Consider the following 23993-nt stretch of genomic DNA (forward strand, 5'->3'; position numbering starts at 1 on the left):
GAAACTTTTTTCACATGACCATTGGGGGTCAGAGCACAGGGTCCACCATTGCCACAATCTATATATTATAATTAAAAAATGTACAAACAGCCAGGCCCGTGTCGGACGGGGATGCCTCCATACTGGAAGGACCGGAGGAGAGCGCTTCCAGGGCATTACCTCCACCGGAAAGCTAGAGGGCAGTCCCACAGGTTTGGAGCATGATGCTACCGCCAGGGGGCGCCTGAAGAATCTCCGAGCCCTAGGTTGCAGCACTTCTGCCACACCCAGAAGTGCTGTCGAAAGAAGGTCATCAAGCACCTGGAGAAATTCCGGGTGCTCTACAAAGGAAGCCAGATGCCACTATCCCGGGAGTCAGAAATGAGAGGAGGTGGACAAAGATTGCTGGAAAATGCAGAAGTGAAACCTGGTTGGGTTTTAAGTAGTCCTTCCTTTCTGTGATGAGCAGACACGGGAGAAGAGATGGGAGTACACTTTGTCACCCACTGAGTCAACTTTTACCTGTAGTGAAGCCCTTTGGACTGCTTCCCAAGCGCACATTTGTGACAAGAGATATAGACAGATATATCTAGACAGAGATAAATATATAGATAAACTCCTCAAACAATTGGAAAACACATCAGAACTCAATGGGGAAAAAAAAAATCATGCTTGATATCTAAACTGATATGGGCTGGGTAATTGTGTTAGGAACGAAAGGATGCCACATCATTTGATGGAAATGAAAATTATCAACCTAGAGAGGCCTGAATTCAAAGACACCCCGAAAATCTAAGTGGAAAAAAAAATGTGGCAGACTAGTCCACTGTGCTGATATTTCATTTCAGCAACTCAAAATTGTACTCAATAGATTGTATGGCCCCCACGTGTTTGTATGCATGCCCGACAATGTTTGGGCATGCTCCCAATGTGACGACTGATGGTGTCCTGAGGTGTTCTATTGGATTTAGATCAGGCGAGAGTGGGGGTCAGTCAATGGTATTAATTCCTTCCATCCTCCAGGAACTGCCTGCATACTCTCACCACATGAGGCCAGGCATTGTCGTGCACCAGGAGGAACCCAGGACCATTGCAAAAGCATAGGGTCTGACAATGGATCCAAGGATGTCATCCCAATATCTAATGGCAGTCAAGGTGTTGTTATCTAGCCTGTAGAGGTCTGTGCATCCCACCATGGATATGCCTTCCCCAAACCATCACTGACCCACCACCATAATCGGTCATGCTGAACGATGTTACAGGCAGCATAAAATTGTCCACGGCTTCTCCAGACCCTTTCACGTCTGTCACATGTGCTCAGGGTGAACCTGCTCTCATCTGTGAAAAGCATTGGGAGCCAGTCGTGGACTTGCCAATTCTGGCATTATATGGCAAATGCCAATCAAGCTCCACGATGCCAGGCAGTGAGCACAGGGCCCACTAGAGGCAATCGGGCCCTCAGGCCACTCTCATGAAGTCTGTTTATGATTGCTTGGTCAGAGACATTTACACAAGTGGCCTGGTCATTTTGCAGGGCTCTGGCAGTCAGTGCTCATCCCGTTCTTCCTTGCCCAAAAGAGCAGATACCGGTCCGGCTGATGGGTTAAAGACCTTCTATGGCCCTGCCTAGTTCTCCTAGAGTAACTGCCTGTCTCATGGAATCTCCTCCATGCCCTTGAGACTGTGCTGGGAGACACAGCAAACCTTCGGGCAATGGCACGTATTGATGTGCCATCCTGGAGAAATTGGACTTCCTGTGCAACCTTTGTAGGGTCCAGGTATCACCTCATGCTACCAGTAGTGACACTGACCACAGCAAAATGCAGAACTAGTGAAAAAACAGTCAGAAAAGATGAGAAGGGAAAAATATCAGTGGCCTAACACCTGTTGTCTCATTGTTGCCCCTCTAGTACACTTGTTAATTTCATTAACACCAAAGCAGCTGAACCCAATTAACAACCTACTCTGTTACTTAACTGACCAGATCAATATCCCAGATGTTTCATTGACTTGATGCAATACTGATTAAAAAGTGTCTGTTTTTTGAGCAGTGTGTATGTACATACATATACATACACACACACGAGAGAGAGAGAGAGAGAGAAGATTGAAGTATACTACAATATTCCTAGAGTGTGCCCCTTTAGTAAGCACACAAACATCCATACCTGCTAAATTCTTCCTCCACCAAAGACAAATTCCACAGACGACGGATATCTATTTGAAGAAGTTGTATAAGAACCTTTAGAACTTGCTCCCTCTCTGCATCCCAGTCAAATCCTGAGACACTACGAAATTTGGTCTTTTTATTTCCCTGGGGTGAAGGACAAAATAAAATTAAAAATTAAAAACTTAAATCAAGGTGTACTTTGTGCGCTTAACATGTGTAAAAGTTAATGTTTATTTGGTTATTAGAAACCTTTTTAGTCACTGCCAAGAGCCTACATAGACAGTAAAACGGGGGTAACCCTACTAAAGTAGTTATCATACCGAATCCTGTTGACCCCATGTGGCTGCAGGTTTATGTGCCTACCAGTTTTACAATCAGCAAGTGATTTTACCTGTCACTGATCTCTTTTAATCTGTTTTCTGTCTTCCCAGGCCATCAGACCTTACTTTTATGCTATGTTAATTAGTGTTACTTAATTTTGTTTTCTAATTTATTTTCTGTATTTTTTCTTTCTTCATAATGTAAAGCACTTTGAGCTACATCATTTGTATGAAAAATGCTATATAGATAAAGGTTGTTGGACATATCTCTTCCCTTCCTCCAATAACCAGTGGTTTTCAGTATGTTTAATATATGGAGAAACTTGGACACTTTTTAAAAAAAAAAATTATACCGTTATCTACAACTTAAAAATAAGCTTTGATAGACACTAGCGACGACCATTATTATTTCTCCACTATGCAACAAATAAGTCTTAAATTCAACAGAAAAAGAAAAGTTATATCTAAATATAATCACTTAACTCCACCCACCATCACGTCATTTTTATAACATTTAGAATAAAACTGTCAAAACTGAAGATAACACTGATTTATTAATATCTAAATACAATTGAGGTGTTGATATTCAAAACATAAAAATTACTCCTCCTCTAAATAAAATTCTGATTATAACTTAATTCCATTCAATATGTTCAAGCCCTTGTCTAGGTCTGGGCAACATTTTGGAATTTTGATTGATAATAAAAATCAAATGTGGAAAAGCCAAAATTGTAAGCTTAGCAGTTCTGATTTTCTACAACTCATTAATGTTACATTAAAATCTGTAATGTCTTCATATCTCTTTCTAAGCAGGTTAACAAGGACTCTACATCAGTACTTGATTAATTTTCCCTACAAATTCTATGCTTGCATCTTATGACACTCTACACAGTTTCTGAGCAGGCTAATCATGTCATCATCTACACCTGGGGTGCCCACACTTTTTCGGCTTACAAGCTACTTTTAAAATGACCAAGTCAAAATGATCTACCTACATTAAAAATGTTATACACACACACACACATATACATATATATATATATATATATATATATATATACATACATATATATACATATATATATATATATATATATATATATATATATACATACATATATATATATATATATATACATATATATATATATATATATATATATATATATATATATATATATATACATATATATATATATATATATATATATATATATATATATATATATATATATATATATATATATATATATATATATATATATATATATATATATATATATATATATATATATATATATATATATACATATATATATATATATATATATATATATACACATACATACATACATACATACACACACACACGTACCTTGCATGACTGAATAACCCTTATGGCACAATAACAATTCAATACATTTATGGTCATTATGGTATTTGGACTTAATCATGTAGGGGAAAAAGATGACTTGCATAAATAAATACAGCTGAATAATGCAGTCAAGGACACGGGGTGGGACAGCAGGCGCGTGCGTTACTTTTCACGTGGACCGGTATTTATGCAGTGGAAGAATTTGGAAGTTGGCGAACGCACAGATTTATACATCCGGATGTTTTTGTGCTTACATCATGTTATACTACGAATTCTACAGACGGCGTTATGCATGAAGCCCCTGAAGAGTAAACATTCCACAAATATAAAATCAGAATATTAGTACTATATGTAACCTCCTTACAATAGGCCATTAGGTAACTGTTCTTTTAGTGATGTAAAGGTGATTAACTCAATAAATTTAGGCTAGTGGGAGGTGTTGGGAGAATTTTGAACCACAGTATTTCTTTAGAAAACACACAAATATATCTGGTTAATATGCTAAATACACTTGTCAGATGCCACTTTATTATTCACAAGAACACTTAAGGCAAATGTTTTAATACATAGGCTAGCTAACTGATCGACTAGCCTATTAAAGGTAGTGACAAAAAAAAGGATCAGTCAGACTCAGAATATGAATTCCTTAATCTAATGCAGTTTTTGCAGCTGCAAAAACAACAAATATCCTTAAAGTCTACAATGTGCACTTCAACCATTTAATTTTTTGATTTGTAAAATCAAAAAATAAAAAGTGACGCAGATGGGTCTGTAGCATCAGAGGAGAATGGTACAGACACCCGATGGTACAGATTTTGTTGTGGCAGACGAGCTTGTCTGTTCCAGTGACACAGACAGCTATGATGGCAATAGCATAGCTACCAGGAGGGACACCCCAGTCAGACAGGTCTCTGTTGAGCAGTCAGATTAACAAGTACCCCCCTCAGAACTGGTGACTCTAAAGATCAAGCTAAACTACCCCCAACAATGGATACCTTCAGGATCATAGAACTGCCGTAGAATTGGCCTAAGTAGGTGGCTCACAGAAGGGTCTGCAAATCATCTATTGCCTTCCTGTAAGCTATACTTGGCAAGCAATAGCACATATACTGAATGGTTGTTGGGAATAAATTCTTGCTTGAAATGTGGGCGCCTTCACATATACTTTAGCCTAAAATCATATGAACAGCACACTACAGATTTTGTTGATCTTTCCTTACCGGTCTTTTGTCAGGCTTTGAGAAGTGATTCACAGTTCAGCAAGGCTGACTCAAATCCAATGGCCCTCTCTAGGGCCAAACCCATGTATTAGTCATATTGTGACCCTGAATGTTAAAACATTATTAGAAACCGTTCAACAGAGACTCCTGGCAAAAATGATTGAAGAAAGACATGAATATAAAGTATTTTGTTAGGGAGAAACTAGATTACTAGACACAGGAATGTTTAGTACAAATGTTCCAAACTCCAACTCAATAATCCATGTATTGTACTTTGGACATAGGGTAGGGCAAGCTGGTAGACCTGGTTTGAGAGGTGTGGTATTCATATTAAACAACAAAATCTACAGGTCATTAATACCAATTAATACTGTTTCAGACAGACTAGGACATGTACAGTTCGAAGGCAAGGGAGTAATATGATGTCATAGCTGTCTATTCTCCAACAAATGCTGCCAAACAACTGGAAATCAAAGTGTTTTACCAAAAACTTCAAAATATCACTACACATCCCCAACTCTCATTTCCTTGTCATTGCAGGGGACTTAAAATGCCCAACTTGAGTATACAGATGGACCAATAGAGGCAGGAAAATCAGCCCTTGGCACATATTATAGAAATGGTATCTCTCACTATAATTTTGCTAGTGCCAAGTACTTCACAGCAGTAAATACCTATTCCACACAAAAGACACCATTTGTTAACATGGACAAGTCCAGATGGGAAGAACCATAATGAAACGGACTATGTTTTTATTTGTCATAGATGGAGGTCATGGGTTCAGAACAGTTGTAGTTATTGGGGTAACAGACGAATAACTGACCATGCATTTGTCAATATATATATTTAATCTTTTAGAAAGGAAAATAAATCTATTAGACTCAATGTTAATAAACTAAAAAGTCCAAATGCAAATGAGGCTTTTACAAATCAAATTGCAGCAAACCTCAGTAATCAAACTGAACAAATATAGACCTCCACTGGAGAATTATAAACCTGGCAATCCTCAAAGCTGCTGAAATGGCCCTCGATTCCCAGCATAACAAAACCAATGAATGGATCTCTGAAGGAAAAAAAAAAAATCAATCCATCTTTGGAGACAAGGAAATGTGCTCTCAGTTATTGAAATATACAATAAACCAGAGCCGTACATAAAGAAATATGAAGGTGCATATATCATGATAAAGAGTTATATTGGAATAAATTAGCTGAACATCTTGAAATTGCTGGTGGTTCTGGTTAAAAAAGTAAATTGTTTCAACAAATGGAAACGTTCAGTGGACATTTCTCCCAAATGTGTCAAACAAACAGTTAGAGACGCACATAGGAAAATCATAGCAGTCCTGCAAAATTGTATGTCAATACGGAGAGAATATTTCAATAATTCATTAAATCATCCTGAACCTTCTGATCCATGGATTCTGCAAACCTTCCACCTCTACAAACTATCAAATATCAATCGATGATTCCACTGTATCCAAAACCGAGTGCGCTATTAAGAAGCTAAGAAATAATTCTGCTGGCATGGTATCATGACCAGGTGCCCTGTTATTTAAAGCTGGCACACCAGCTTTGATAAACACATTTCATCTGCTACTTAAGATGGTCTAAGAAACTGAAACAATTCCATTATACTAGGCAATGGCTCTACTGCTACCACTTTACAAAAAAAGGCTACAAGTTAGAATGCTTAAACTACCGAGCAATCTCCTTGCTACCACTGACTTGTAAAATTTTAGAAGCAGTAATCCTAAATCACATACAGCAACAATGAGACTCAAAACACAAGAGAAAAACAGGTAGGTTTCTGTGTAGGTAGAAGTTGTCTTGACCAAATATTCTCATTTGTTTTAAGTTCTATATTTAAAATTGTTTATCCAAAATTTGAATACAGCAAACCTTCATAACACTACCAAAACTTGGTCACAATGTGATGTCACTTTAACTGATTAAGCAATAAAATTGTTAGATTAATCTTTTATACCATAGTCATTAATGGCATCCCCATTTCTAACATAAAAAGCTTTAAACAACAAGATACATATACGTTGCTTATCGAAGTTCACATTATGACCAGAATATGCTGGTCTTCTACGGTTTTCAAAGACAAACACTAGCTATGAGCTTCAAACTTTAGCAACAAGGTCAGAAAGCTGTGAAATGATGTACCTGTATGAGTAAAGGGATACCCAGTTCCTACCAGCATTTCACTGCAGGCTAAAGTTTCATTCTATCATATCCTGATCTGAGATGGTGATTAAGCATTTTATACTGCAAATGTTGCTGGTCACTGACAACATATTGGATTAGGTACTATGATACATCTAATAGTCAAACTGTGAAATTACACCTTAAGATCAAAAGAAGCATTTCTTCACACTTACAAAACTTTAGTAAAGTGGCTATATGCAATATTGGTCCTGGACTGCCGTTAACTAGAGTCAGTCTTTGTAAGATGAGCAGATCATTATTGTTAATCTTAAATACATATTTCCATATACTAATAACCACATAAATTCAGTATTACTTATTTGTGTATTTATGCATATATATTTGGTACTGCTTAAGATATTACAACTTGGTGAAGACATTAAAAATGTTTAACAAGTTTTATCTATACATTTTCTTTAGTTATTTACTGATCATATTGTAGATACATAGGATTTACTGCAAAAAAAAAAGTTTTGAAATAAAACAAAACTAGAACACTAGCATTAACAATTATATACAATATTCCTTAAGATCAGGAACAAAAACATTTGGGAGAAAAACAATGGTTAAGTTTTTTTGCACTGATTAATACTAGTAACTTTCTCACCTTAGTAGGAGCTGTAATAAGGCCTGCTCGGCTTGTCTCATTTTCAAATGCTTCAGTTAGCTTACTGAGGAGATAGCAACTCATCTTAACAACATTAAGCAACTCTTTACGATGCTGAGCAGTGATATTGGGATCATCTAACTGAGCTGGCAGATCAGAAGACAGGCTTGAAACAGCTAAAGAATCAATAAAAGCAAAACATTTTAAATAATGTTTACTGCAAAGAGACAGACACAGAGAAACAGAGACTTTTACTGAAGATGGTAAAATCAAACTAACGAAAAAAAAAAATCCCCTCATCATAAACATGATTCTACTGAATAAGAAACACTTATACAAACTTAATAGTCTTAATAGTTAAACTTTCTAAATGATCTGCCACAGAACATGACGCATAAAGTGAATTGCCCATAAAAGCATGCTCTAAAGAAGATGGCAAACCAAAGAAACTATGTTGGATTGCTGACCTGATCAAAAACAAAACCCTGCTTTTGTTAATGCATTTTTCTCAAAAGGTACTAACATTTGGCCAAACTTTTTTTTATGTTAAAAAACAAAAAACACACACGTACCACTGACCAGCCAGAAATCATAAGACAATCTTTAAAATATCACCAGCTGATTATGTTCAAAATCATACCCAAAATACCTGCATGATGAAAATTCAATATTACAATTAAAAATTAACTAGAAAAATATTTGTCACAGAGCAGTGTCGCAGTGACCTTTACAAGATGTAGTACTCTCCAGTGTTTTCTCCACATATTTATATGTGTGTGTGTATTATATATATATATATTTTATTTTTTTCCCTTTAAAATGATACATTTACTTGGATTAAACGTTTGATCTGTCATCTACGTTTTATTACAAATAAAATATTGACATTTGCCATCTCCACATCATTGCATTCAGTTTTTATTTACAATTTGTTTAGTGTCCCAACTTTTGGAATCCGGTTTGTAAATGGCAGTATTTCCACCAGTAATTAGGAAAACATGTAAATTGTTTAGGCAAGTGTAAAATAAAGCAGAGGACAATGTTCCACTACTACTTACACTATCTCTGGCAGTTGCCCTTTCCTTCTCCAAACACACAGGCACAAACAAACACACTTCTGCCCTGGATCACAGAGGTGGGATTTAAAATATTTATAGTTTCAATCAGATTTTGCACCCTCACTCCAAGACTCAACTTTTTGTACTTGAAGTAGTATGGGCATAAGATGTTTTAGGGGCCCACTTGATCATCCATTTTATTCTTTTAAATATGCCCAAATCTAATTTCTAGCATTACTTAAAAACACCACACTTCATTCAGTCAGTTTTCACATCTTCCTACCTAGACCCCAAATCCCTCATTGCTGTTTTTGGAGTTCTACCAGATAATGTACAATTATTCATATAGCTGGGAAATTTTATGCTGTTTCCTACCTTGTTAATATCCCACTGCATACTCACACAATGGAAGCAGTACACACTTATGTTAAAATCCTATTGGATTAGGGACATAGAATATTTTGCTAAGCTGGAAAAGGATAGGCACACACTCAACAGATCCTCGGCCAACTTTTTTCCTTTGTGAGAAGAGTATTTTTATATTTGCAAAAAGTAAAATTGCCTAACATCAATGAAAACACTACTAATGATTAACTTTAATCTGTCATTTTTATAAAAGTGTATATATAAAATGTTTATGTACAAATTATTTTACTTCTACCTAGGGGTTTTCTTCTAGTTTTGGGATTGGATCAATATTAGGTTATGAAAAATAGGAGAGAAAAAAAAATTGTTACTGTACAATTTACTGTTTACTTCTGTATATATTTGTATGTGTCTTTTCTTTAAAAGAAAAAAAGTGCTGTACTATTAAAACACTTAAGCAATCGGTATTAACTATATTAATCTGGCATACTGCAGTGGGCTGGCGCTCTGCCCGGGATTTGTTCCTGTCTTGTGCCCTATGTTGGATGGGATTGGCTTCAGCAGACCCCCGTGACAAAGTGTTAGGATATAGCGGTTTGGAAAATGACTGACTGACTAATCTGGCATTTGTGACGAATATGTGGTACACCAGTACTAAGGGTTAACGGATCAGACGTGTGTGCGCCCAACAACACATACTGTTTTCTATCTGTAAGAAAGTCTGATTCAATGACAGATTGAATGAGGCAGGTTGAACTGGGATAGCTTCTTATCTAGGGGCTCTGGAATAAGAATATTGAAATAAGATTATTGAATGCTAAAGTCCACAAACAAGATCCTCACATTTGCCCCTGGCTTATCAAGGGGTTGATAAATAAAACTTACACCTAAATTCACTGCATATTCCATAGACCAGTTGTATCTGTATACAAACTGAAATGAGTCCAGGATGTCTTTTACAGCATTCTTGAGATAATTCAGAATAAGGCATTCAAAGGTCTTCAGTACCATAGAGGTTAAAGATACTGGTTTCTAGTCATTGAGGTCTGTGACTTTTGTTTTTTTTTTTGCTACTGGAACAATGGTGGTGGTCTCAGACATCTTTTGCAATGACGACGGGAGGGCGAAGCTGAGGAGTGTAAGAGTAGTAACAGTGAAGAGGAGGGGAAAGGTGTGCCTGAAGGCAGGAGGAAGGGTAAGAGAGGATAAGTGAGGGTAGGAACTTTGAATGTTGGCAGTGTGACTGGTAAAGGGAGGATGGAAAGAGGGAAGATTGATATATTGTGAAGCAAGGGACCAGATGGAAGGGGAGTAAGGCCAGGTGTACTGAAGGTGGTTCAAAGTATTCTACCATGGTGTGGATGGGACAATAAATTGGGGAGAGAACAGTATGTTAAGAGTGTTTCAGACGTGAAAAGAACGTCAGACAGAGTGATGATTATGAAGCTGGAAATGGAAGGTATGAAGAAGAATGTAGTTAGTGCATACATTCCTCAAGGTGGGTGTGTGACGTAGGATGGAGTGGGGGAGAGTGTATGCAAAGGAGAGAGTGGTGATTGGAGCAGTTTTCAATGGACATGGTGGTGAAGGGAAAAGAGGGGATGAGGAGGTGATGAGTAGATATGGTGTCAAGGAGAGAATGCAGAAGGTCAGATGATAGTGGATTTCGTGAAAAGGATGGAAATGGCTGTGGTGAATACATATTTTAAGTAGAGGGAGGGACACAGGGTGACATAGAAGAGTGGAGGAAGTTGCATACATCTTGTGCAGGAGAGACAGTGTGAAGGAGATTGCAAAGTGGTGGCAGGGGAAATGTAGTTAGGCAGCATAGGATGGTAGTCTGTATGATGGCATTGAGATCAAGAAGAGGAGGAGTGTGAGGTTAGAGCCATGGATCAAATGGTGGAAGCTGAAAAAGGAAGACTGTAAGGTGAATGTTAAGAGTCAGGCACTGGGTGGCAGTGAGAGTCAGATAGCTGGGCAACTACAGCAAAAGTGGTAAAGGAGTCAGCTAGAAGAGTGATTGATAAGACATCTGGACAGAAGAAGAAGAAGGAAACCTGGTGGAATGGGGAAGTACAGCACAGTATACAGAGGTTGACAAAGAAGTAGTAGAATAATCAGAGAGATGAATAAAGCAGACAGGAGCACAAGGAATAAGGCATACGGTGAAGAGAGAGGTTGCAAGGATCATGCATATGATGAGTTGTGTGAGAGGCTAGACACTAAGGAGGGAGCAAATGACCTGTACCAATTGGCAAGGCAGAGGGGATGAGCTAGGAAAGATTAGCAGCAGGTTAGGATGATAAAGGATAATGATATAAACATGCTCATAAGCGAGGACAGTTGTGTTGAATAGATGGAAAGAGTACTTTGAGATGAATGAATATACAGACAGAAAGTGAGGCGAGACAGAGAGAGAAGGGTTGGATGATGTGGAGATAATGAACCAGGAAGTGTAATGGATTAGCAAGGAGGAGGTAAGGACAGCTATGAAGAATGGGAAGACTGTTGGTCCAGATGACATACCTGTGGAAAAAAGGTGGTTTTTGGGAGAGATGGCAGTGGAATTTTTTAAATCAGGTTGTGCAATGCAAGTTGAGAAGTAGTGCAGGGGTATAGACCTTAAAGAATAAGGGTGATGTGCAGAGCTGTAGTAACTACAGAGGGATAATACGGCACAGCCACAACATGAAATTAGGAGTAAGAGAAATGGAAGCTAGGTTAAGGGAAGTGATGATTACTGAGCAGCAGTATGGTTTCGTGCTGGGAAAGAGCACTACAGATGTGATGTTTGCTCTGAGGTTGTTGATGGAGAAGTATAGAGGTCAGAAGAGAAGGAGTTGCATTGTGTCTTTGTGGACTTGGAGAAAGCATAAGGGTGCCCACAGAGGAGTTGTGGTATTGTATGAGGAAGCCAGGAGTAGCAAAGACGTATGTAAGAGTGGGAAAGGATGTATATGAGCGAAGAGTGACAGTGGTGAAGTCTGCAGTAGGAAAAATGGATGCATTCAATGCTGGGTTGTGATTACACCAGTATCTGAGCCCTTTCTTATTTGCAGTGGTGATGGGCAGGTTGACAGACGAGATTAAACAAGAGTCCCCATGGACTATGATATTTGTGGATGACATTGTGATATGTTACTGGTAGGGAGCAGGAGACAAGTGAGGAGACTCGGGAGAAGAAGATATACCCTTAGAGGGGAGAGAAATGGTCAGTAGAAGCAAGACAGAATACATGTGAGCATGAGAGGGCGATCAGAAGAATGGTGAAGGTGCTGGGAGCAGAGTTGGCAAAGGTGGATGAGTTTTAAATACTTGGGATCAACAGTCCAGAGCAACAGGGAGTGTGGAAGACAGGTGAGGAAGAGAGTGCAGGCAGGGTGGAGAAGAGTGTCAGGAGTGATTTGTGACAGACAGGTACCAGAAAGAGTAAAAGGGAAGGTCTATAAGAAGGTAATGAGACCAGCTATGTTATAAGGGTTGGAGAACATGGCACTAACGAAAAGACAGGAGACAGAGCTGGAGATGGCACAGTTAAAGATGCTAAGATTTGCATTGGGTGTGAAGAGGATGGACAGGATTAGAAATGAATACATTAGAGGGTCAGCTCAGTTAAGCCTTTTCAGAGACAAAGCCAGAGAGGTGAGGTTGCATTTGTTTGGACATGTGCAAAGGAGAGACGCTGGGTATATCGGGAGAAGGGTGCTAAGGATAGACCTGCCAGGTAAGAGGAAAAGAGGAAGGCATATGAGGAAGGAGGTTTATGGATCTGTCTGCCGAGAGTAGACGAGCCTATGGGGGGTTGGTGTTACAGAGGAAGATAGGAAAATATGGAAACAAATACCCTGCTGCGGCGTACCCTAACAGGAACAGCAGAAAGACAAAGAAGAAAAAGACTGGTGCACCACAGGAATGTGTCCTTTCCCCATTACTCCTCTCACTTTATACAAATGACTATACCTCGGGCAATTCATTTGTAAAACATCTTAAATTTGCAGGTGACATAACACTAATAGATCTCATTTCAAAGAATGAGGAGTCCATATACAGACAAGAGGGGGAAACTCTAACATTGTGGTTCAGCCATAATTTGGACCTTAACATTAAAAAACTCAGTAGATGATCGTATATTTCAGGAAACAGTCACCTGCTCTCCTATCACTCGCTATAAATGGTTCAGCCATCGGGGCGACAGAATCATTCAAGCTTTTGTGCACTATGCTATCACAAAACCTTAAGTGGTAGAAAAACATCACATGAATTATTAAGAAAGCCCATCAGAGAATGTTCTGTGTGTGTCAGCTGGGGTAATTCAATCTCCCCCAAGCAATATTGGTTCAATTCCAAATAACCATTATTGAGTGCATTCTGACAACATCTAGAACTGTCTGGTTTGGTGCTGCCTAACCTGTAACTTATTACACAATAAAGTCCTATTTGAGTCCAGGGTAAGGAAGAGGGTTGCAAAGATCATTGCGGAACTGACTCACCCAGAGCATCACCTGTTCCAAAGACTTCCCTTTGTTTTTTTTCCATATGCAATTCTTACCAAATCAGGTCTGTATCAATGTATACCTGCACGCTAGACTGCATGGACATTTTAATTCTAAATCTTTTTTGTACTGTCATCGTTTGCCACATCATATTTTATCATTTAATAAATTTACCGTCTTATATTTTATCTTTTTATTCTGTATTGTTCTTCTATGTTGCATCAGTACTATTAAGACAAATTCCTAGTACACATTAGTGTACCTGGCCAATAAAGTGAATTCCAATTCTGATCCAATTACTTATCCTGTTCTATAGCATTTAATGTTTTCAGCGATAAAGATCACAAAATGTATGATACGAGAGTTAGTGTAGGCCTGCTGAGGGTAAATACTAAATAGCTGCAAACAATATTAAAACATACATATTACCATAAACAAAGTTACTCATGATGCATTATCTGTTTATCAGTTATCCAGTCAAATAATCAAAATGTCCAAAGGAGACACACTTGTTAAAAACACATTACCATCAGTACTACAAATCAAGGCATAAGAGGAAAAACATAGTTTTGTCACAGAAGATGCCCTAGTGTACACCATCACTGGTGCTACAGGCTGTTAGCTTTATTTCATCAGTCTCTACAAAAAGACTTCTTAATCTCTTGCCCTCAGTCAGTAATGGCAACAAATCAAGTGAATGTTGGCTTATGTGGCAAGACTAAAAACCCAATTTAAGGTTTTCTCAATGTTGCATTCATAGTTTGACATAGTGGTGGTATAAGTAACAGACTGCTTAAATAATTAACAATATCATACAAATTTGTAAGTTTACTTTCAAAATAATTTGTCAGGCACAAAAACAAAAGGGATGAAGAATAGAACTACTTCACAAAAGAAGACTTTTGTATAACCACTTTGATCAAAATAGCTGCATTATCTGTTTAAGATGGATTGAAATCCAAATAATCAACATAGACCTCAGATATTTTCTTTTTGCAGTGTATTGTGCAATGCACATCTCCATTGTATGCCATTTGGTTTAGGATTTGTAAAAGCAGTGTTAAATTATGATGTGCCATCTATTGGAGCGAACAAATGCAGCACATTTTGTTAATAGAAATGTTTGTGATGTGCCATCTTTTGTAATGACGGAGACAGAGCAACTAGATGGACACACACTTATTCTTTTATTATGGGGGGTACCCAACCTTAAGATGCAAATACAACTAACATTTTCTGCCTCATTGTGGAGATTATGGAAGTCTTCAAACTTTTAATTTTATAACTGCTCTGCTATCCCACTGAAAGTTGCTTTGAAAATTTACTATTAAAGTTTCACTTAAAGTAAATGAAAACGTGCCAAATCTGTGATAAAATTAATGAAAAATGTATCCTTTAAAAACTTAACAGATCTCAAAATAATAAAAGTAGAAACAAATGTGTACCTTGAATCAGTAATTCCAAGGTGTCTTCCTTTATAGCAGGGTCTACTGACTGAAAATGGCTTCAAAAATGAGAAAACAATATAAGTAGATATTAACACTTAACACCAAGACACTAATGCTTGAGTACCATAGCCAGCTTTTTTAACTTGTACCAGCATTGTCAACTTTAATACCTATGGCATTATTACTAAAACACTAAAAATTCTGAATCTCCAGGGGCCTCATGTATAACGCTATGCGTAGAATTTACACTATAACATGGCGTACGGAGAAAAGCAGAAATGTGTTAACGCACAAAAAAATTTCAGATACATAAATCTGTGCGTACACAAACTTCCACGTTCTTCCGCTACAAAAATCCCGGTCAGCGTGAAAAGTAACGCACGCGCCAGCTGTCCTGCCCCAACTACTCCCAGAATTACGGCTCTTTGAATATGAAAATCAATATAAATAGCCCTTAAACATACTATTTTTTGGCTTAAAAAATTGATATAATCAACAAAAGGAAGTTGATCGAGTGACAGAGTGTCGGAGAAACTCGAAAGCTCAAGTTCAAAGTTGCACAGTGCCCGAAATAAAAAGATGTTGCCAGACATCAAAGTCGCCATGAAATTTCAAGTCGTAGCCCACAGTCCAAGTGTCGTATAAAAGCTTATTAGGGTACAGAGAAAAAAAAATGGGCACACAGTGGGGGGGAAAAAAAGCACAAAATGTCAACTTTAATCTCGAAATTTCCACTTGGATCATGTAGTTTATTTCGTCATTAAAGAAGAACATCATAAACTTCATCTTAAAATCATTTAATTTACTAGTTTCTCAAATCCCATCGTAACTAAAGTAGCAAGTTAAATGCTTTGTTTTGTATTTGATCTTCTATGTGCTCGGTGTGTGTGAATCACTACATTCTTCTGGACTTTCTTTCTCCGACAGGACCCAGAATCCATACCATTCGTGATATTACAGCTCTCTAAATAATTAAAATACTGAGATAGGAGTTAAATCATGTTATTGAACATGGGAACATGGTGGCGCAGTGACTGTTCATGTCACACGCAAGATGCTTGCTGCACCACGCGCAACCTTCGATGAAATACTTTATTGTAGCAGTACAGTGTCTTTTAAAACGTACAAACCCCGAATTCCTGTCCTTCCTTTTCTTTCTCCAATCGCCACACAATCAGCTCTGTAATAGATGTCAAGCCATATGCAAGCTTAGAACGCCGATTCTTCAAAACTTTTAAGGAACATTGAACTATCTTCGTAGTACATGTTTAATTATTCTATCCATCTATCCTTCCAGTGTCGCGCCAGCACAAGCACGAATACAGCGCGAGGCAGCAACAATCCATGAACGGAGCACCAGCTCCTCACTAGCACTGCGGTACCATGTCCTGGCATATTTAATTATTAACAATATAGATTATTTAAATTAAGTTTTACCTGTATACAGTAATACATGTTTTGCTGCATTTCATCTTAAAAATGATATTGTCATCATATGTAAATACGTGCTTTATAAAGTGGCTCAGGTTGTGTAATATTATAACTGTAGTGCAAGTTTACAGTGAGGTAATTGTACTTATAAGTACAAACAGTTCTACAAGGAGCAATTGATGGGCTGATTGAGTGCGTTTATTGTTCTTGGGATAAAACCGTTAATGAACTGCAAGGTCCATGAAGGAAAGACTTTGAAACGTTTGCCTTGAGAGAATAGTTAAAATAGCCAGCATGGCTGAGGCAGCGTGTGCTTGATGCTGTATACAGATATTTCTCTTTCTCAGCTTCTGTAGATCTTTGATTCCCCACTCAGATACAGTGATATAGATATTCTGAGTAGTGCAATGAGAGTAATATGGAAAAAGATGATCCGCTGTGGAAACCCCTAATGGGAGCGGCTGAAAGAAGAAGGTGCAGTGAGAGTAACAATGCTAAAGCAGCTATTGTATTTAGAATAGTTTGACCGTTCCGTGGACCATTATATTGTTACCGGTTAATTACAATCAGATTCCTTAAACTAAAACTATATGCGGTTAATTTCAGTGTATTTATAAAGCTGCGTCAGGAATGTGGATCGGAAAAAGAAAGGGTAACCACACAAGAACAGTAGCACTGCTTTGATGCTGGGTGCCGCCAGTCTGCAAAACCGAGCGGAGAACTTGCCTACGCCAAAGTATGAGGTACCATGGAAATGTGAGTGGCTCTACGCCAAATTTTGGTTTTATACATCGCAATTTAAACGTGGAAACATTCTTAAACATTTTTGTGCATACGCACTGGTTATACATGAGGCCCCAAGAGTATTTATGAACACAGATTCAAAAGCACAAAGTTCATGCACGATAAACAAACATGTTGAAGTATCTACTAATGCACTTATCCCACCTAACAATTCATATTGTGATTCAGTTTACATTACACAATATTCTTACAATTTGAAATCTTCATAAAAGGTATAAATGTGTAGTTTTATTTAGTAAATATTAAACAGTAAAAACTTTACAAAATAAAGTCAAATCTGTATGCAAATATACAAACTAACATTTTGTTAGCATTTACTTTTGTATTAAAATAAAATATTCTGAATATTAATATATTTATATTCTTAAATAATGGAAAAGGTACACACTAAATGACTGTAAGCAAAAACAGATATGTTAATTGAAAAAGAAAAATGAAAAAGATTACTCTGAGAAGCAACATGTTCCTGCTGTTATTACCACAGGAAATGCCTTTTCATGTCTGATATTATGAGGCAAATAGCCAAGGCTATTCTTGCCCCAGACCATCTGTCACTGCCACCCAGCATCTCTCTACGCATCCAATGAAGACCATTATCTTCCACAAAGACTTATTTATCCTATGCCCCCTTTCCTGAGCTTGTAAAGTATATTGGGATAATTTCCTGGGGTTTATGGAATGCAGATCTCAGCTTACTTGTGTGACAGGCAATTTTCCCTCCAAGGCCATGTACGTATATTTGTTTACGTTTTCGACCCTTGAAAACGAAGATTTTTGAAAAAGATGTACATTTCAGAAAAAGCACAGCATTTCAATATGGACAGACAAACATGGTTTGCTGAAAACTATACTCCACCTGCAGTCTGATCGTTTTGTGATTATTTTGTGTCCTTCCCTAATTGGATCCTGCATAATAGAAGTCATTACCTGACGAGTCACTCTTCATGAAAGAAAAACAAAATTCTCCAACATTCAGTTTACCTGTATGTATATAAATTGGGTTTTGTAAAGTTGAAATGCTGAATACATGTGTTTTGTCATAAATCCTGATTTTGGTGTTCGGCGCGAGTGTCATTAAGCTTTCCATCCTGGGACACAAGTTACCCAAACTACTTACTGAATAACATTCCAGTAATTATTTACCACTCTGGTGCTGATCTTTCTGATCATAAAATAGGTCATGATAGCAATTGACGAGAATTTATAATTGCAGAATTCTGGCGTCTGAGGGTTAATTAGCAGATCACCATCTTATAAAAGGCTTAAGTTTCGAGCTGGTACTTTTCCGTCCATCCATTTTAGCTCTAGACCTCAAGAAACTGTGACAGACAGACACACACACCATTGAGATAGATATCAGTGTTTTTGGTATGGGAGGCCCTAAAATGTCAAGATCTGTTGAAAATCAGAGGTCTAAATTTTAGACTAATCTAAAGCTTTCACTTACATAAGACATAAGCAATAGCAAACATTCAACCAATTAAGGGCATTTCCTTATAAATTTAATTGAGTTGGCTTCAGAGGAATTCTGAAACAACAAATGGGAGGTCAGCAACCACTTTTTATGAAATGTTTCTGATCACTAATTACTCGCAAATGTACAAATTCAAATACATATATTTTATAACATCATGCCAGATATGACAAAACGACTTGATGACAAACTTAACTTGCAAAGATTTCTTACAATTTCAAGTTGATATATTAAAAAAACAGTCATTGGCAACCTAGTGCACCTGATTCTTCATGCATCATATTATGTCTGAATATTTTGTAACAACTTATGTGAATATAGGCAGCATGTTTCTTCTCAAATTAAGTCAAAATTTCAACAAAAATGCAGAAACATCATTAGACAAACAAAAATAAGTTAAGCATATAATATTTCCAAACTTCACCTTGATAACCTATAAACTTTAATGACAATGTGCATTCATTTTAAATGAAAAACTTAACCTATTTTTCCTTGTACATTTTCATAATTGAAGGAGATCTACAGGCAGCAAAACTAAACATATTCTGGAGTAACCAAATTGTAAAAAGGAAAGGTTCAGAGTCAGTCTGCTATATTGTGAATTCATATGTGATCAAATGCATCACTGCCATTCTTTGGGGATAAATAAAGTACAATATTACGTGATAAACAATAAAATTCCATGTGCAAAGCATTTTTAAAGGGTTTACTCACCAAAGAACGCTGTAAGGTGTATCAAAGCTATCTAGAATGCATCTAGGGCCTTTACTCTTCAAAGCAACTCGAAAACCTTAAAAAGCCAAAAGAAGGGAGTAAAAATGTATAACTCCTAAAACATTTGATACAGAAACAGAAAAGTCAACAAAAAACAAATCTCGGAACTAAATAAATGTCTCTTGAAACAAAGCAGCTAAGAATGAACACATGACCCATAAATAAAATAAATAAAAGTAAAGTTAACTCACTGTGGACTTGACTTTTGAGCTGTTGCACAGAAGCAACATCTTGAACCACATATTGATTGATGCCTCCACTTTTAGCCAAGTCAGGCACAGACAGTGGAATGACAAAATCAAACATTTTTCCCCTAAAAAAAAAAAAAAAAAAAAAAAGAAAAGGAAACACCACGTAGAAGCTTTGAAACTGATGCATCGTTGAAGAAAAAGTTAGAATGAGCCAAGTGTTTTCAAAATTAAATGGAAACAGACAGTTCAGAGCGACAATATTGATAGGGTCATTATTATCACTTATAACGAGTACAATGAAATTCTTATTTCCATGTGCTAATCAACTTAATAAAAGTTCTAATTCTTATTTTGAGTCTAATCCAATTAATTAATTGTGGTGAAGTAGGAAGTGGAGTAAAGCAACAGAAAAGTAGTTGTACAATAGTAAGAACATCCACTAGTCCTTCTTCACTTTAGTTAGGAAGCTAACAGATAATTGTCCTTTTGTTGCAGTGGCCAAGAGGCTTTGGAACATTCTGCCTTATGAAATCTGAGATCTCTCTGAATTTATAGTTTTAAATTTAATCAGAAAACATTTTTATCCACTGGCCTTTGGTGCAGAGTAAGGGGTTATTCTTAAAATGTTTCTGTACTTAAGTACAAATGCTGTGTATAGCTTTGTGGTTATTCATTTGTATGTATTTATGTGATTTTATTTGTTTAGAGCTTCTATGTACTGTGTTTTTATTGGATTTGTTTTTTATTGTAAACTTCTAAAATTTGGTGAACTTGTAGTTGTGGTAAATGTTCTATATAAATAAAGCTGAATTGACTTAGTCAATGGCACAAAAAGAAGGCACCAGCACAGCGGGGTTAAAAAAAAAGAAGAAAAAAAAAAGATCATGTTAAACAAAAAAGTCAATTACAGTATGAATTTACTCCGTGCCTAGTGGCAGGATCATTCGGCCAGTTAGTATAGTTAGCCCGATTTCTTCGCAATACTATACTGGCCTATACTACTGGCCACCCTCCACTTCCCAGGGAATCTTTTAATCTTTCTTGCACTGGTACCCAAATTCGAAATGCCGTGACAACATTTGGCCATTTAAAATACCCGTATTCTGGGATCATCTTTCAGGGAATTCCAGAAGCAAAAACACACGGTCAAGGGATATTCTAACAAAATAATATGCTGGCAAAGCCAAAACAAAGTTTTCCTTTCTAACTTCCCCTAAACTCCAATTCTCAGAGCTACACATTACCTTCTTATTAATTTAGTAAATCATCCTTTGGGCTTCGCTTACTGTACGTACAAATATATATATATATACACACATACATATATACACATACATATACACACACATCCTGATAAGATTATTGTTTGGGGGGATAAACTCTGCCTCACATGACTACATAAAAATATAGTATATTTATTTCATAAACGTTAACTTTACATATTTACAAGACCAAATGAAAGAAACTACAACTACAGTACATACAAAATTTAAAAAAACAATACATTGTCATTGCCAATATGAGAATGGTAAATAAAGGCTTTAGCTTCCTTGCAACGCTTTTAAGTTACAATACTGTTTTACAACATTTCTACGGTTTCAAAAGTATCGATCATCTACCAGACAATGCCTTTACATTAAAATCAAATTAACTGCAGGACTGATTTTACAAATAACTGAAGGCATGCGATCATTTGATTATCATACAGCAAAATTAATCCAACAAACACCATTTGTGGTCAACTGAACGTAAATATTTCCATTCTGTTTTCATTTAGGAAAGTTCATATTCAACACATTTACAAAACTACATGTGTACCTCAAACTTATTACATATAATCACTTACGGTTCTAACAAAGCCCGCGTTGATCTTCCCGGAACAAACTTTTGAACAGAGCGCGCCGAGAAAGTAATCTATAATCTCGCGCGAGTAACATGACGCTATAATTTAACCACTACCGCGGAGAGATGCGTTTTGAACACCCAATCAAATTAAAGCTACGTAACAAAACGTAGGAAGAAAAACAATCTGCTGCTTGCTTTTGGAAGCGGTTTAAAGAAAGTGTAATAAATGTATCGTTCAGCGATGCTTCGAAGCTAAGAAATCGATTGTCCCGTATATTGTTAATTTTGTTAAACGTCCATTGCGATGAAGTCCCCATTTTTATGTTCAATGGGAGGTGTCAGCAAAGTACGTAGTTATATTTAATAATAATACTCAAAGGTCACTTTATTTGGATGAAACGCAAGTTAAATGACTAAAACACATTAAATAGCGATTGCTTAGCAAGATATATGTGTACGGTCAAGACATTATTTCAGTGTTGGTAACGTTTTCCTTTTTACCATTAAAATCAAATACAGTCTCTAAAGAGGAGAAATACATATTATTTACTAAAATAATACAGCATAATCCGTCTTTACTCGGGCGACCAATTAACAACGAATAATTAGAGGAAACCGAAGCCTGACTCCAAATCGCCCTCGTCAGCGTGATTAGCACGCTTGTTCCGCCTCTAACGTAGAGACGGCGGAAGTAGCTTTGTATTTTGATGAAATCAAGATGGCGGCTGGCATGTATTTAGAGCATTATTTGGACAGTAAGTGAAGGAAATAGGCATTATTAAATATACAAGAAATAATGATTTATATTACTCTTATGTATATATTTTGGTTTAATAATATCTGAAGCCCATGGAATATGAACAGATTTATATATGCATAATATCATTTATTTAGGTTATTTTAAGGACTTTATTTTTCCCCAAGTAAATAAATGTATTTGGCGATACATCGATTATTCCCGAAAATAACAAACCGAATGGTTGTTTCTAATGAGAGAGTGGTTGTTTTTGCGTATTTCCATCTTGATGATAAATAATAGTTGCGGCTGTCTGAGTACATTTAAAGCAAAAGATTAAAAAATGAGTAAAAAATAGTAACGTGTGAGCAAATGAAAACACTACTTGTTGAAAAGATTCTGCCTTCTGCAGAAAAAAAACAGTAGAAGGGTTTTAAAAATAACGGAGTCGTCTGAGAGTACAGAAAAAAAGTATAGTTTGAATTAGTACAGTCCTAACACTGCATAAACAACCAACAAAGTACATCCGTGATCTAGTATTTAGCATGTCGTGTATTCTGCGAAATGTTTACAAAAGTAGCGCCATCTTTCTATATAGTCATATAAGTATAAATCTGACTCCGATCATATAGTACCTGCATACCGTGTCTATTGAAATTAAGTTAAAAGTTAAAAATATATGTAAGAGTGTAATATGAATCAGGACTTAATAGCTTTTAGAGTTTTAGCGTTTCGTGTAGTTTAGATATAAATCAGTTGTCAATAATGTTTACCTGTTTTTAATCCTTTTAGGTTGTCATATAAATCAGTTTATTATTATCCATCCACAGACTTTCAAACTTGCTTATCCAATTCTGTATAATAGGGAACGTATGACCGTTCTAGTACAACGGGGCACAAGATGAGAACCAACCCCTGGGTAATGTGCACGTCCACGGGGTACCTCATACTTGAAACCCACTTTCAGTAATAGTAAGCTACTTCAGTGTCATCAGTGAAAACTAAACTGCGTATGTTTGGCTGTGGGGAAAATAAACCGTCACGTACAGAAGCAGGACATCACCTTTGTAAAAATATTATTTATTTCATTAACGTTACTCTAATTCTTTTTTTCATGCTTAAAATCCTGCGGTTTAAAAATTGATTATACATCTTTCATAGAGAATTTTAATGATTCTTGTGTCATTTTGTGTGAAACGGTTTGATAGCATTTAATTTTAATTGTGTTAATGTGCGCATTACTTTTTATGTGTAAGATTAAGGTGTTTGATCTCTGGTCTCCTAGGGAAATTCTGTTGATTTCTTAACACTGTCTATAATCAGTATGATCACAAGTAAATTTACCCCGTTTTTTTTTTTTTTACCTTTTCAACTGCCATATGATCACACGCATGAGGGGCATGTATCAGGTGCTAGGCATGCTGTGATTGACAAGTAATTGAGTAAGTTGTTTTATGCAGATTGTGTATTATTTGTACCTGTGTGCAT

General features: G+C 36.7%; 2 protein-coding genes across 9 annotated transcripts in view; one reads left to right on the plus strand and one right to left on the minus strand.

Annotated features, from left to right (window-relative positions):
• The window catches only part of ncapd2 (non-SMC condensin I complex, subunit D2), a 96780-nt gene extending 74435 nt beyond the window's left edge, over positions 1-22345 (minus strand). The window contains exons 1-6 of one of the 2 annotated variants that reach the window (XM_039763694.1): positions 21771-22345; positions 19925-20046; positions 19674-19749; positions 15248-15306; positions 7883-8058; positions 2148-2293 (exon numbers count right to left, since the gene is read on the minus strand). In XM_039763694.1, coding sequence (XP_039619628.1) covers positions 2148-2293; positions 7883-8058; positions 15248-15306; positions 19674-19749; positions 19925-20039 — 572 coding nt within the window. In that variant the 5' untranslated portion in view covers positions 20040-20046; positions 21771-22345. Of the gene's footprint in view, positions 1-2147; positions 2294-7882; positions 8059-15247; positions 15307-19673; positions 19750-19924; positions 20047-21770 lie in introns of those variants that run through there. The other variant, XM_039763695.1, reaches the window with a different exon arrangement.
• Positions 22346-22431: 86 nt separating this feature from the next.
• The window catches only part of ing4 (inhibitor of growth family, member 4), a 52019-nt gene continuing 50457 nt past the window's right edge, over positions 22432-23993 (plus strand). For 6 of the 7 annotated variants that reach the window (XM_039763696.1, XM_039763698.1, XM_039763697.1 and 3 more), the window contains exon 1: positions 22432-22524. In XM_039763696.1, the coding sequence (XP_039619630.1) occupies positions 22488-22524 (37 nt within the window). In that variant the 5' untranslated portion in view covers positions 22432-22487. Of the gene's footprint in view, positions 22525-22626; positions 23948-23993 lie in introns of those variants that run through there. The other variant, XM_039763703.1, reaches the window with a different exon arrangement.

Source organism: Polypterus senegalus, chromosome 9, assembly GCF_016835505.1.
Source record: "Polypterus senegalus isolate Bchr_013 chromosome 9, ASM1683550v1, whole genome shotgun sequence".
NCBI lineage: Eukaryota > Metazoa > Chordata > Cladistia > Polypteriformes > Polypteridae > Polypterus > Polypterus senegalus.